Raw genomic sequence first — 17,500 nt, 5'->3', positions numbered from 1 at the left:
CTCTCACACAGAGACACACTCTCAGTCTCACACACAGAGACACACACTCTCAGTCTCACACACAGAGACACACACTGTTAGTCTCTCACACAGACACACACTCTGTCTCACACAGAGACACACTCCCAGTCTCACACACAGACACACACACTCTGTCTCACACAGAGACACACTCTCAGTCTCACACACAGAGACACACACTCTCAGTCTCTCACACAGAGACACACTCTCAGTCTCACACACAGACACACACACACACACTCCGAGTCTCACACACAGACACACACACTCCCAGTCTCACACACATACACACACACTGCCAGTCTCACACACAGACACACACACTCCCAGTCTCACACACAGACACACACACTCTGTCTCACACACAGACACACACACTCCCAGTCTCACACAGAGACACACACACTCCCAGTCTCACAAAGAGACACACACACCCTGTCTCACACAGACACACACACTCCCAGTCTCACACAGAGACACACACACTCCCAGTCTCACACAGAGACACACACACTCCCAGTCTCACAAAGAGACACACACACCCTGTCTCACACAGACACACACACTCCCAGTGTCTCACACAGACACACACACCCTGTCTCACACAGACATACACACTCCCAGTCTCACACAGACACACACACCCTGTCTCACACAGACATACACACTCCCAGTCTCACACACAGACACACACACTCCCAGTCTCACACACAGACACACACACTCCAAGTCTCACACACAGACACACACACACACTACCAGTCTCACACACAGACACACACACTGCCAGTCTTGCAAAGAGACACACACACTCCCAGTCTCCCAGTCTCCCAGTGCTCCCACACCGCTGCAGTGGGAAATTATAGCAAATTCACTTACAGTCTCATTGCAGTAAGCGCACTATAAAAGAGCATTTAATCTGGGAACAATTCAGCCTGATGATGTATGATCTGCAGTCTGTGTGAATCACAGTCAAGTCTGCTGCCTCAGCCTGCTGCGCTGACACAGAAACACACTGGAGAGACGAGCAGCTCCGCTCTCTAGAGAGGGACAACTATAGAAGCAGACTGGAAACACTGTCTACAGTATCCTGGAGGAGAGAAGGAAGACAGTGGAACTGAGAGGAGGAGCAGAGCCAGACAGTGTTTCTGCCAACCAAACAGCCTTATGATGTTAGATAGATGGATTACATCCTGGCTGTTAACCAGGGGTTCCTACATCTGATGATGATAACGACGAAGATGATGAGAATGCGTGTGTATGTTAAGTGTTGAGTGTGATGTCGTGTGTGTGTGTGTGTGTGTGTGTGTGTGTGTGTGTGTGTGTGTGTGTGTGTGTGTGTGTGTGTGTGTGTGTGTGTGTGTGTGTGTGTGTGTGTGTGTGTGTGTGTGTGTGTGTGTGTGTGTGTGTGTGTGTGTGTGTGTGTGTGACATCTTTGACCTCTGACCTCTGTGTGTTTTCCCAGGTGGCCGAGCAGCTGATGACCATAGCGTATGAGAGTGGGGTCAATCTGTTTGACACAGCGGAGGTGTACGCTGCTGGAAAGTGAGTCAGGATATAGTAGTGAAAGTCTTTAAATCAGGTCACTGTAATAGCAAGTGATGGTCAGCTATGTGATACTGACCACTGAGAGGAGTTGTGACACTTTCTTCCATTGCTTTTTTTTAGAGCTGAAGCCATATTGGGTAATATCATCAAAAAGAAGTCCTGGAGGTAGGCCACTGTGTGTGTGTGTGTGTGTGTGTGTGTGTGTGTGTGTGTGTGTGTGTGTGTGTGTGTGTGTGTGTGTGTGTGTGTGTGTGTGTGTGTGTGTGTGTGTGTGTGTGTGTGTGTGTGTGTGTGTGTGTGTGTGTGTGTGTGTGTGTGTGTGTGTGTGTCAGCAGTTTTGTTTTCCTAAACTCCACCTCAAAATAAGATTCACTTAAGCACTTCCTGTCTCTGTAAACATGTCGACTGGCAGATGCTTCCAGAAGCCTGGAATCCTCTGAGAGTTCCATGGTAGGGCCAGGAAGAGAGAGAGGTTTTCTCCTTTTGAAGATTTGGTTTTCTTTCAAACTTTCCTTGTTGATTGACATGCACTTTCTGTGAAGGAGTTGACAGTTGCTTTTACACAAGGAACTAAAGTTTAGAGGGAAGCAGGAGGGCAAGAAGAAGGGGAGGAGAAGATGAAGGGACACCAACAGAGATTCACGCTCACTTCCTCCCTTCACACACTTCCTCCCTTCCCCTGCACTTCCTCTCAGTAAATCTGTTACATAAGCAGTCTGTTTTCCAATGGGGGTAACTGATCTTATACCACTATAAAGCGTCCCACTATAAACATTCCCCCCAATTAGACCCCAGGAACATCAAAAGGGATCCTCACACCATTAACCCCTACTTAACATTAGACCATTGACCCCTACTTAACATTAGACCACTGACCCCTACTTAACATTAGACCACTGACCACTACTTAACATTAGACCACTGACCCCTACTTAACATTAGACCATTGACCCCTACTTAACATTAGACCACTGACCACTACTTAACATTAGACAACTGACCCCTACTTAACATTAGACCACTGACCACTACTTAACATTAGACCACTGACCACTACTTAACATTAGACCACTGAACACGACTTAACATTAGACCACTGACCCCTACTTAACATTAGACCACTGACCACTACTTAACATTAGACCACTGACCCCTACTTAACATTAGACCACTGACCCCTACTTAACATTAGACCACTGACCACTACTTAACATTAGACCACTGAACACTACTTAACATTAGACCATTGACCCCTACTTAGCATTAGACCACTGACCACTACCTTAACATTAGACCACTGACCCCTACTGTAACATTAGACCACTTTTCCAAATTACTTTTGTTAAACTTACCCAATACTTAACATTAGACCACTGAACCCTATTAACATTAGACCACTGACCACTACTTAACATTAGACCACTGACCCCTACTTAACATTAGACCACTGACCACTACTTAACATTAGACCACTGACCCCTACTTAACATTAGACCACTGACCACTACTTAACATTAGACCACTGACCACTACTTAACATTAGACCATTGACCCCTAAGTGCCTATATGTGTGTTCCATCTGTATATAAGTGCCTATATTTGTGTTCCATCTGTATATAAGTGCCTATATGCGTGTTCCATCTGTATATAAGTGCCTATATGCGTGTTCCATCTGTATATAAGTGCCTATATGCGTGTTCCATGCCTTCCTGTGTGCGTGTGTGAGTTTGTGTGCCTCTGTACCTCTTTGTGTCTGTACAGAGTGAATGATTGGATTCATTTTTTTCATTAAATTGTATTTTTGTGTCAAATTGCTTCTTGGCAATCCATCCTTTATAGGATTAATGGCAACATAAACAAATATTCAAATGACTCGGTGATAATTCAGTGATAATGCAGTGATAAGTCAGTGATAATGCAGTGATAAGTCAATGATAATGCAGTGATAAGTCAATGATAATGCAGTGATAATTCAGTGATAATGCAGTGATAATTCAGTGATACTTCGGTGATAATTCAGTGATAATGCAGTGATAATGTAGTGATAAGTCAGTGATAATGCAGTGATAAGTCAGTGATAATGCAGTGATAATTCAGTGATAATGCAGCGATAATGCAGCAATAATGCAGTGATAATTCAGTGATAATGTGGTGATAATGCGGTGATAATTCAGTGATAATTCAGTGATAATTCAGTGATACTTCGGTGATAATTCAGTGATAATGCAGTGATAATGTAGTGATAAGTCAGTGGTAATGCAGTGATAATGCAGTGATAAGTCAGTGATAATGCAGTGATAAGTCCGTGATAATGCAGTGATAATTCAGTGATAATGCAGTGATAATGCAGCAATAATGCAGTGATAATTCGGTGGTAATGTGGTGATAATGCGGTGATAATGCAGTGATAATGCAGTGATAATTCAGTGATAATTCAGTGATAATTCAGTGATAATGCAGTGATAATTCAGTGATAATTATCCCTGATCTGACCTGTTTCAATACACAGAGGCAATATCCCTGATCGTACCTGTTTCAATACACAGAGGCAATATCCCTGATCTGACCTGTTTCAATACACAGAGGCAATATCCCTGATCTTACCTGTTTCAATACACAGAGGCAATATTTTGACTGACTGCAGATCGGCATCATAACCGACTTCTGAAGGGAAATGCTCCTCTTCAACGGCTGGTGGCGCGCTGGAGAAGGTCTTCACAGATTAATCCCAGTTTCAACTATACCGGACGGATGACAGACAGCGTGTATGGCGTGGTTTGGGCGAGCGATTTGCTGATGTCAGCGATGTCTGCAGAGTGGCCCCGTAGTGGCAGTGGGGTTATGGTATGGGCAGGCATAACAACAACAAACACAATTGCATTTTATTGATGTCAATTTTAATGCAGAGAGATACCGTGACGAGATCCCGAGGCCCATTGTTGTGCCATTCATCCACCTCCATCACCTCATGTTTCAGCATGATAAAGGACGGCACCATGTCACAAGGATCTGTACACAATTTCTGGAAGCTGAATATGTCCCCACATACTCACCAGACCTGTCACCCATTGAGCATGTTTGGGATGCTCTGGATTGACGTGTACGACAGCGTGTTCCAGTTTCCCGCCAATATCCAGCAACTTCACTCAGCCATTCCACAGGCCGCAATCAGCAGCCTGATCAACTCTATGCGAAGGTGATGTGTCGCTCCTCATGAGACAACTGGTGGTCACACCAGCTACTGACTACATTTTTTTTAAGGTACCTGTGACCAACAGATGCCTATCTGTGTTCCCAGTCATGTGAAATCTGTCACGTTCTTTCAAAATCGAACCCAGAAGCAGACCAGGACAAGGAGAGTAGGAAGAAGGTGAGTATTTATTTACAAGTGAATGTGAATGGGTAGATATATCCAGGTGGCGTAGCGGGCAGCGGTGGTGAGTTGATGGGAGTAAATAGGTGGATCCAATGGGGTAGCTGAATCCTCCGACGACCAGGCGGGAATGGGGTAAATGATCCGGGTGAGTAACTGAAGACCGAACAAACGGAGGGAAGTTTAAGGCAAGCAATACGTAAAAAAACAACTAAACAAATTATATCCAACTTGAGGCTGATATTATGGCACAACATACTGTTCATGGCTAACGATCCGGCAGGGAATGGATGTCAGGTCAGAGCTTATGAAGAGGAGAGATGATGATCAGGACAGGGGTGCAGATTACTGATGGGATACAGGTGCGGGTGAACATCGATCTCCCAACAAGCTAATTCGCCCGGCAACCAGACAGGATGCGTTCCAGGACACCGGAAACACACTCCAGGACAGAAACACAGGCAAACACAGACTCAGGAAGCGGGATTTGTGACAAAATCCATAGATTATGGCCTAATTAATTAATTTCAATTGACTGATTTCCTCAAATGAACTGTAACTCAGTAAAATCTTTGAAATAGTTGCATGTTGCGTTTATCTACGTGTGTGTGTGTGTGTGTGTGTGTGTGTGTGTGTGTGTGTGTGTGTGTGTGTGTGTGTGTGTGTGTGTGTGTGTGTGTGTGTGTGTGTGTGTGTGTGTGTGTGTGTGTGTGTGTGTGTGTGTGTGTGTGTGTGTGTGTGTGTGTGTGTGTGTGTGTGTGTGTGTGTGTGTTATACATATAGTTATATGTCTCTGTATCTCCTTGTCTTGTTGATGTGTCCTAGCTGTTATGTCACAATGTTCTGTCATTGGTTCCCTCCCTTTGTCATTTCGTAACGGAACTGGTACACACTCATTCATGTCTGGCAGTACAGGATGTAGGAGAGCAGGAGTTTCACTCATAGACACAACTCATTTACAATAATCTGCCTAAACATAATAATGGGAAAGGGAGGGAGAGAGGGTCAGATGATGTAGTTAGATAAACAAAATAGCCTTCTGAATCACTTTGACATCTCTATATTGATAACTGTCATCTCTCTCTATTGATAACTGGTATCTCTCTCTATTGATAACTGTCATCTCTCTCTATTGATAACTGTTATCTCTCTCTATTGATAACTGTCATCTCTCTCTATTGATAACTGTTATCTCTCTCTATTGATAACTGTTATCTCTCTCTACATTTACATTTACATTTAAGTCATTTAGCAGACACTCTTATCCAGAGCGACTTACTATTGATAACTGTTATCTCTCTCTATTGATAACTGTCATCTCTCTCTATTGATAACTGTCATCTCTCTCTATTGATAACTGTTATCTCTTTCTATTGATAACTGTTATCTCTCTCTATTGATAACTTTTATCTTTCTATTGATAACTGTCATCTCTCTCTATTGATAACTTTTATCTTTCTCTATTGGATAACTGTCATCTCTATTTATAACTGTCATCTCTCTCTATTGATAACTGTCATCTCTCTCTATTGACAACTGTCATCTCTATTGCTAACTATTATCTCTCTCTATTGATAACTGTCATCTCTCTCTATTGATAACTGTTATATTTCTATTGATAACTGTCAGCTCTCCCTATTGATAACTGTCATCTCTATTGATAAATGTTATCTCTCTCTAATGATAGCTGTCATCTCTATTGACAACTGTCATCTCTATTGATAACTGTCATCTCTCTCTATTGATAACTGTCATCTCTCTCTATTGACAACTGTCATCTCTATTGCTAACTATTATCTCTCTCTATTGATAACTGTCATCTCTCTCTATTGATAACTGTTATCTCTCTCTATTGATAACTGTCATCTCTCTCTAAAGATAACTGCAATGTCTATATTGACAACTGTCATCTCTATTGATAACCGTAATCTCTATTGATAACTGTCATCTCTATTGATAACTGTTATCTCTATTGACAACTGTAATCTCTCTATTGACAACTGTCATCTCTATTGATAACTGTCATCTATCTCTATTGATAACTGTCATCTCTCTCTATTGACAACTGTCATCTCTATTGCTAACTATTATCTCTCTCTATTGATAACTGTCATCTCTCTCTATTGATAACTGTTATCTCTCTCTATTGATAACTGTCATCTCTCTCTAAAGATAACTGCAATGTCTATATTGACAACTGTCATCTCTATTGATAACCGTAATCTCTATTGATAACTGTCATCTCTATTGATAACTGTTATCTCTATTGACAACTGTAATCTCTCTATTGACAACTGTCATCTCTATTGATAACTGTAATTTCTCTCTGATTCTCTCCCCCCTTCATCTCTCTCTAATTATCTCCCCCCCTCTCCTCTCTCCCTTCCTTTCTGTCTCTCTCTCTCCCCCTCTCCTCTCTCCCTTCCTTCCTTTCTGTCTCTCTCTATCTCTCTCTAGACGATCAAGTCTGGTCATCACTACCAAGCTGTACTGGGGAGGAAAGTAAGTGCCTGTTCAAAAAGTCTTAACTATGTTTCAAATACTGCAGAGCTCAGCTCTTTACACAAACACCTACATGCCTCTTCTTTCCCTGCTTCTGCACCTCTTCACTGTTAACATCCTGTCATACGCTCCTGTTCTGCTGACTGGGGGACATTGTCTGATACCACACACCCACGCGTACACACACACACACACACTTTGCAGAGGTTTTAGATACATGCAGTATAGATACATGGTACATGCAGTGGCAGTCATCCAGCTGAGAGTAGTGATGAAGGTCAAGGCGTAGGTTATTTCTTCACTCCGTCAACGTTCCCTCAATCATCCGTCATCACTATATTTCATCCATCCTTCATCACTATATATTCATCCATCCTTCATCACTATGTATTCATCCATCCTTCATCACTATGTATTCATCCATCCTTCATCACTATGTATGCCTTCATCACTATGTTTCATCCATCCTTCATCACTATGTTTCATCCATCCTTCATCACTATGTATTCATCCATCCTTCATCACTATGTATTCATCTATCCTTCATCACTATGTATTCCTCCATCCTTCATCACTATGTTTAATCCATTCTTCATCACTATGTATTCCTCCATCCTTCATCACTATGTGTTCCTTCATCACTATGTTTCATCCATCCTTCATCACTATGTATTCCTCCATCCTTCATCACTATGTATTCATCCATCCTTCATCACTATGTATTCCTCCATCCTTCATCACTATGTTTCATCGATTCTTCATCACTATGTATTCCTCCATCCTTCATCACTATGTGTTCCTTCATCACTATGTTTCATCCATCCTTCATCACTATGTATTCCTCCATCCTTCATCACTATGTATTCATCCATCCTTCATCACTATGTATTCCTCCATCCTTCATCACTATGTATTCATCCATCCTTCATCACTATGTATTCCTCCATCCTTCATCACTATGTTTCATCCATTCTTCATCACTATGTATTCCTCCATCCTTCATCACTATGTGTTCCTTCATCACTATGTTTCATCCATCCTTCATCACTATGTATTCCTTCATCACTATGTTTCATCCATCCTTCATCACTATGTATTCCTCCATCCTTCATCACTATGTATTCATCCGTCCTTCATCACTATGTATTCATCCATACTTCATCACTATGTATTCATCCATCCTTCATCACTATGTATTCATCCATCCTTCATCACTATGTATTCATCTATCCTTCATCACTATGTATTCCTCCATCCTTCATCACTATGTATTCCTCCATCCTTCATCACTATGTATTCATCCATCCTTCATCACTATGCATTCATCTATCCTTCATCACTATGTATTCCTCCATCCTTCATCACTATGTTTCATCCATTCTTCATCACTATGTATTCCTCCATCCTTCATCACTATGTGTTCCTTCATCACTATGTTTCATCCATCCTTCATCACTATGTATTCCTCCATCCTTCATCACTATGTATTCATCCATCCTTCATCACTATGTATTCCTCCATCCTTCATCACTATGTATTCATCCATCCTTCATCACTATGTATTCATCCATCCTTCATCACTATGTATTCATCCATCCTTCATCACTATGTATTCCTCCATCCTTCATCACTATGTATTCATCTATCCTTCATCACTATGTATTCCTCCATCCTTCATCACTATGTTTCATCCATTCTTCATCACTATGTATTCCTCCATCCTTCATCACTATGTGTTCCTTCATCACTATGTTTCATCCATCCTTCATCACTATGTATTCCTCCATCCTTCATCACTATGTATTCATCCATCCTTCATCACTATGTATTCCTCCATCCTTCATCACTATGTATTCATCCGTCCTTCATCACTATGTATTCATCCGTCCTTCATCACTATGTATTCATCCATCCTTCATCACTATGTATTCATCCATCCTTCATCACTATGTATTCATCCATCCTTCATCACTATGTATTCATCTATCCTTCATCACTATGTATTCCTCCATCCTTCATCACTATGTATTCCTCCATCTTTCATCACTATGTATTCCTTCATCACTATGTATTCCTCCATCCTTCATCACTATGTATTCATCCATCCTTCATCACTATGTATTCCTTCATCACTATGTATTTATCCATCCTTCATCACTATGTATTCATCCATTCTTCATCACTATGTATTCATCCATCCTTCATCACTATGTTTCATCCATCCTTCATCACTATGTATTCCTCCATCTTTCATCACTATGTATTCCTCCATCCTTCATCACTATGTTTCATCTATCCTTCATCACTATGTATTCCTCCATTCTTCATCACTATGTGTTCCTTCATCACTATGTATTCCTCCATCCTTCATCACTATGTATTCCTTCATCACTATGTGTTCCTTCATCACTATGTTTCATCCATCCTTCATCACTATGTATTCCTCTATCCTTCATCACTATGTATTCATCCATCCTTCATCACTATGTATTCATCCATCCTTCATCACTATGTATTCCTTCATCACTATGTATTCATCCATCCTTCATCACTATGTATTCATCCATCCTTCATCACTATGTATTCCTCCATCCTTCATCAATGTGTATTCCTTCATCACTATGTATTCATCCATCCTTCATCACTATGTATTCATCCATCCTTCATCACTATGTATTCCTTCATCACTATGTTTCATCCATCCTTCATCACTATGTATTCCTTCATCACTATGTTTCATCCATCCTTCATCACTATGTATTCATCCATCCTTCATCACTATGTATTCCTCCATCCTTCATCAATGTGTATTCCTTCATCACTATGTATTCCTCCATCCTTCATCACTATGTATTCCTTCATCACTATGTATTCCTCCATCCTTCATCACCATGTATTCATCCATCCTTCATCACTATGTATTCATCCATCCTTCATCACTATGTATTCCTCCATCCTTCATCACTATGTATTCATCCATCCTTCATCACTATGTATTCCTCCATCCTTCATCACTATGTATTCCTCCATCCTTCATCACTATGTATTCCTCCATCCTTCATCACTATGTATTCATCCATCCTTCATCACTATGTATTCCTCCATCCTTCATCACTATGTATTCCTCCATCCTTTATCACTATGTATTCCTTCATCACTATGTATTCCTCCATCCTTCATCACTATGTATTCCTCCATCCTTCATCACTATGTATTCATCCATCCTTCATCACTATGTATTCATCCATCCTTCATCACTATGTATTCATCCATCCTTCATCACTATGTATTCCTCCATCCTTCATCACTATGTATTCATCCATCCTTCATCACTATGTATTCCTCCATCCTTCATCACTATGTAATCTTTCATCACTATGTATTCATCCATTCTTCATCACTATGTATTCCTCCATCCTTCATCACTATGTATTCATCCATCCTTCATCACTATGTATTCATCCATCCTTCATCACTATGTATTCCTTCATCACTATGTATTCATCCATCCTTCATCACTATGTATTCCTCCATCCTTCATCACTATGTATTCCTCCATCCTTCATCAATGTGTATTCATCCATCCTTCATCACTATGTATTCATCCATCCTTCATCACTATGTATTCATCCATCCTTCATCACTATGTATTCATCCATCCTTCATCACTATGTATTCCTTCATCACTATGTTTCATCCATCCTTCATCACTATGTATTCCTTCATCACTATGTTTCATCCATCCTTCATCACTATGTATTCATCCATCCTTCATCACTATGTATTCCTCCATCCTTCATCAATGTGTATTCCTTCATCACTATGTATTCCTCCATCCTTCATCACCATGTATTCATCCATCCTTCATCACTATGTATTCATCCATCCTTCATCACTATGTATTCCTCCATCCTTCATCACTATGTATTCCTCCATCCTTCATCACTATGTATTCATCCATCCTTCATCACTATGTATTCATCCATCCTTCATCACTATGTATTCCTCCATCCTTCATCACTATGTATTCCTCCATCCTTCATCACTATGTATTCCTCCATCCTTCATCACTATGTATTCATCCATCCTTCATCACTATGTATTCCTCCATCCTTCATCACTATGTATTCCTCCATCCTTTATCACTATGTATTCCTTCATCACTATGTATTCATCCATCCTTCATCACTATGTATTCCTCCATCCTTCATCACTATGTATTCCTCCATCTTTCATCACTATGTATTCCTCCATCCTTCATCACTATGTTTCATCTATCCTTCATCACTATGTATTCCTCCATCCTTCATCACTATGTGTTCCTTCATCACTATGTATTCCTCCATCCTTCATCACTATGTATTCCTTCATCACTATGTGTTCCTTCATCACTATGTTTCATCCATCCTTCATCACTATGTATTCCTCTATCCTTCATCACTATGTATTCCTCCATCCTTCATCACTATGTATTCCTCCATCCTTCATCACTATGTATTCATCCATCCTTCATCACTATGTATTCATCCATCCTTCATCACTATGTATTCCTCCATCCTTCATCACTATGTATTCCTCCATCCTTCATCACTATGTATTCATCCATCCTTCATCACTATGTATTCCTCCATCCTTCATCACTATGTATTCATCCATCCTTCATCACTATGTATTCCTCCATCCTTCATCACTATGTAATCCTTCATCACTATGTATTCATCCATTCTTCATCACTATGTATTCCTCCATCCTTCATCACTATGTATTCCTCCATCTTTCATCACTATGTATTCCTCCATCCTTCATCACTATGTTTCATCTATCCTTCATCACTATGTATTCCTCCATCCTTCATCACTATGTGTTCCTTCATCACTATGTATTCCTCCATCCTTCATCACTATGTATTCCTTCATCACTATGTGTTCCTTCATCACTATGTTTCATCCATCCTTCATCACTATGTATTCCTCTATCCTTCATCACTATGTATTCATCCATCCTTCATCACTATGTATTCATCCATCCTTCATCACTATGTATTCCTTCATCACTATGTATTCATCCATCCTTCATCACTATGTATTCATCCATCCTTCATCACTATGTATTCCTCCATCCTTCATCAATGTGTATTCCTTCATCACTATGTATTCATCCATCCTTCATCACTATGTATTCATCCATCCTTCATCACTATGTATTCCTTCATCACTATGTTTCATCCATCCTTCATCACTATGTATTCCTTCATCACTATGTTTCATCCATCCTTCATCACTATGTATTCATCCATCCTTCATCACTATGTATTCCTCCATCCTTCATCAATGTGTATTCCTTCATCACTATGTATTCCTCCATCCTTCATCACTATGTATTCCTTCATCACTATGTATTCCTCCATCCTTCATCACCATGTATTCATCCATCCTTCATCACTATGTATTCATCCATCCTTCATCACTATGTATTCCTCCATCCTTCATCACTATGTATTCATCCATCCTTCATCATTATGTATTCATCCATCCTTCATCACTATGTATTCCTCCATCCTTCATCACTATGTATTCCTCCATCCTTCATCACTATGTATTCCTCCATCCTTCATCACTATGTATTCATCCATACTTCATCACTATGTATTCCTCCATCCTTCATCACTATGTATTCCTCCATCCTTTATCACTATGTATTCCTTCATCACTATGTATTCATCCATCCTTCATCACTATGTATTCCTCCATCCTTCATCACTATGTATTCATCCATCCTTCATCACTATGTATTCATCCATCCTTCATCACTATGTATTCATCCATCCTTCATCACTATGTATTCCTCCATCCTTCATCACTATGTATTCATCCATCCTTCATCACTATGTATTCCTCCATCCTTCATCACTATGTAATCCTTCATCACTATGTATTCATCCATTCTTCATCACTATGTATTCCTCCATCCTTCATCACTATGTATTCATCCATCCTTCATCACTATGTATTCATCCATCCTTCATCACTATGTATTCCTTCATCACTATGTATTCATCCATCCTTCATCACTATGTATTCATCCATCCTTCATCACTATGTATTCCTCCATCCTTCATCAATGTGTATTCATCCATCCTTCATCACTATGTATTCATCCATCCTTCATCACTATGTATTCATCCATCCTTCATCACTATGTATTCATCAATCCTTCATCACTATGTATTCCTTCATCACTATGTTTCATCCATCCTTCATCACTATGTATTCCTTCATCACTATGTTTCATCCATCCTTCATCACTATGTATTCATCCATCCTTCATCACTATGTATTCCTCCATCCTTCATCAATGTGTATTCCTTCATCACTATGTATTCCTCCATCCTTCATCACCATGTATTCATCCATCCTTCATCACTATGTATTCATCCATCCTTCATCACTATGTATTCCTCCATTCTTCATCACTATGTATTCCTCCATCCTTCATCACTATGTATTCATCCATCCTTCATCACTATGTATTCATCCATCCTTCATCACTATGTATTCCTCCATCCTTCATCACTATGTATTCCTCCATCCTTCATCACTATGTATTCCTCCAACCTTCATCACTATGTATTCATCCATCCTTCATCACTATGTATTCATCCATCCTTCATCACTATGTATTCATCCATCCTTCATCACTATGTATTCCTCCATCCTTCATCACTATGTATTCCTCCATCCTTCATCACTATGTATTCCTCCAACCTTCATCACTATGTTTCATCCATCCTTCATCACTATGTATTCCTCTATCCTTCATCACTATGTATTCATCCATCCTTCATCACTATGTATTCATCCATCCTTCATCACTATGTATTCCTTCATCACTATGTATTCATCCATCCTTCATCACTATGTATTCATCCATCCTTCATCACTATGTATTCCTCCATCCTTCATCAATGTGTATTCCTTCATCACTATGTATTCATCCATCCTTCATCACTATGTATTCATCCATCCTTCATCACTATGTATTCCTTCATCACTATGTTTCATCCATCCTTCATCACTATGTATTCCTTCATCACTATGTTTCATCCATCCTTCATCACTATGTATTCATCCATCCTTCATCACTATGTATTCCTCCATCCTTCATCAATGTGTATTCCTTCATCACTATGTATTCCTCCATCCTTCATCACTATGTATTCCTTCATCACTATGTATTCCTCCATCCTTCATCACCATGTATTCATCCATCCTTCATCACTATGTATTCATCCATCCTTCATCACTATGTATTCCTCCATCCTTCATCACTATGTATTCATCCATCCTTCATCACTATGTATTCATCCATCCTTCATCACTATGTATTCCTCCATCCTTCATCACTATGTATTCCTCCATCCTTCATCACTATGTATTCCTCCATCCTTCATCACTATGTATTCATCCATCCTTCATCACTATGTATTCCTCCATCCTTCATCACTATGTATTCCTCCATCCTTTATCACTATGTATTCCTTCATCACTATGTATTCATCCATCCTTCATCACTATGTATTCCTCCATCCTTCATCACTATGTATTCATCCATCCTTCATCACTATGTATTCATCCATCCTTCATCACTATGTATTCATCCATCCTTCATCACTATGTATTCCTCCATCCTTCATCACTATGTATTCATCCATCCTTCATCACTATGTATTCCTCCATCCTTCATCACTATGTAATCCTTCATCACTATGTATTCATCCATTCTTCATCACTATGTATTCCTCCATCCTTCATCACTATGTATTCATCCATCCTTCATCACTATGTATTCATCCATCCTTCATCACTATGTATTCCTTCATCACTATGTATTCATCCATCCTTCATCACTATGTATTCCTCCATCCTTCATCACTATGTATTCCTCCATCCTTCATCAATGTGTATTCATCCATCCTTCATCACTATGTATTCATCCATCCTTCATCACTATGTATTCATCCATCCTTCATCACTATGTATTCATCCATCCTTCATCACTATGTATTCCTTCATCACTATGTTTCATCCATCCTTCATCACTATGTATTCCTTCATCACTATGTTTCATCCATCCTTCATCACTATGTATTCATCCATTCTTCATCACTATGTATTCCTCCATCCTTCATCAATGTGTATTCCTTCATCACTATGTATTCCTCCATCCTTCATCACCATGTATTCATCCATCCTTCATCACTATGTATTCATCCATCCTTCATCACTATGTATTCCTCCATCCTTCATCACTATGTATTCCTCCTAATTCATCACTATGTATTCATCCATCCTTCATCACTATGTATTCATCCATCCTTCATCACTATGTATTCCTCCATCCTTCATCACTATGTATTCCTCCATCCTTCATCACTATGTATTCCTCCATCCTTCATCACTATGTATTCATCCATCCTTCATCACTATGTATTCCTCCATCCTTCATCACTATGTATTCCTCCATCCTTTATCACTATGTATTCCTTCATCACTATGTATTCATCCATCCTTCATCACTATGTATTCCTCCATCCTTCATCACTATGTATTCATCCATCCTTCATCACTATGTATTCATCCATCCTTCATCACTATGTATTCATCCATCCTTCATCACTATGTATTCCTCCATCCTTCATCACTATGTATTCATCCATATTTCATCACTATGTATTCCTCCATCCTTCATCACTATGTAATCCTTCATCACTATGTATTCATCCATTCTTCATCACTATGTATTCCTCCATCCTTCATCACTATGTATTCCTCCATCTTTCATCACTATGTATTCCTCCATCCTTCATCACTATGTTTCATCTATCCTTCATCACTATGTATTCCTCCATCCTTCATCACTATGTGTTCCTTCATCACTATGTATTCCTCCATCCTTCATCACTATGTATTCCTTCATCACTATGTGTTCCTTCATCACTATGTTTCATCCATCCTTCATCACTATGTATTCCTCTATCCTTCATCACTATGTATTCATCCATCCTTCATCACTATGTATTCATCCATCCTTCATCACTATGTATTCCTTCATCACTATGTATTCATCCATCCTTCATCACTATGTATTCATCCATCCTTCATCACTATGTATTCCTCCATCCTTCATCAATGTGTATTCCTTCATCACTATGTATTCATCCATCCTTCATCACTATGTATTCATCCATCCTTCATCACTATGTATTCCTTCATCACTATGTTTCATCCATCCTTCATCACTATGTATTCCTTCATCACTATGTTTCATCCATCCTTCATCACTATGTATTCATCCATCCTTCATCACTATGTATTCCTCCATCCTTCATCAATGTGTATTCCTTCATCACTATGTATTCCTCCATCCTTCATCACTATGTATTCCTTCATCACTATGTATTCCTCCATCCTTCATCACCATGTATTCATCCATCCTTCATCACTATGTATTCATCCATCCTTCATCACTATGTATTCCTCCATCCTTCATCACTATGTATTCATCCATCCTTCATCACTATGTATTCATCCATCCTTCATCACTATGTATTCCTCCATCCTTCATCACTATGTATTCCTCCATCCTTCATCACTATGTATTCCTCCATCCTTCATCACTATGTATTCATCCATCCTTCATCACTATGTATTCCTCCATCCTTCATCACTATGTATTCCTCCATCCTTTATCACTATGTATTCCTTCATCACTATGTATTCATCCATCCTTCATCACTATGTATTCCTCCATCCTTCATCACTATGTATTCATCCATCCTTCATCACTATGTATTCATCCATCCTTCATCACTATGTATTCATCCATCCTTCATCACTATGTATTCCTCCATCCTTCATCACTATGTATTCATCCATCCTTCATCACTATGTATTCCTCCATCCTTCATCACTATGTAATCCTTCATCACTATGTATTCATCCATTCTTCATCACTATGTATTCCTCCATCCTTCATCACTATGTATTCATCCATCCT

The 17,500-nt window shown here is 39.6% G+C and overlaps 1 protein-coding gene across 2 annotated transcripts in view; it reads left to right on the top strand.

Annotated features, from left to right (window-relative positions):
• The window catches only part of LOC124005152 (voltage-gated potassium channel subunit beta-1), a 168,825-nt gene that overhangs the window by 136,616 nt on the left and 14,709 nt on the right, over positions 1 to 17,500 (top strand). For both annotated transcript variants that reach the window (XM_046314139.1, XM_046314138.1), the window contains exons 4-6: positions 1,487 to 1,566; positions 1,690 to 1,734; positions 7,400 to 7,444. In XM_046314139.1, coding sequence (XP_046170095.1) covers positions 1,487 to 1,566; positions 1,690 to 1,734; positions 7,400 to 7,444 — 170 coding nt within the window. The remainder of the gene's footprint in view (positions 1 to 1,486; positions 1,567 to 1,689; positions 1,735 to 7,399; positions 7,445 to 17,500) is intronic.

This window comes from Oncorhynchus gorbuscha, linkage group LG19 (genome assembly GCF_021184085.1).
Source record: "Oncorhynchus gorbuscha isolate QuinsamMale2020 ecotype Even-year linkage group LG19, OgorEven_v1.0, whole genome shotgun sequence".
Taxonomy (NCBI): domain Eukaryota; kingdom Metazoa; phylum Chordata; class Actinopteri; order Salmoniformes; family Salmonidae; genus Oncorhynchus; species Oncorhynchus gorbuscha.
Note: the sequence above shows the minus strand (reverse complement) of the source record. Positions and strands in the feature narration are given on the sequence as shown.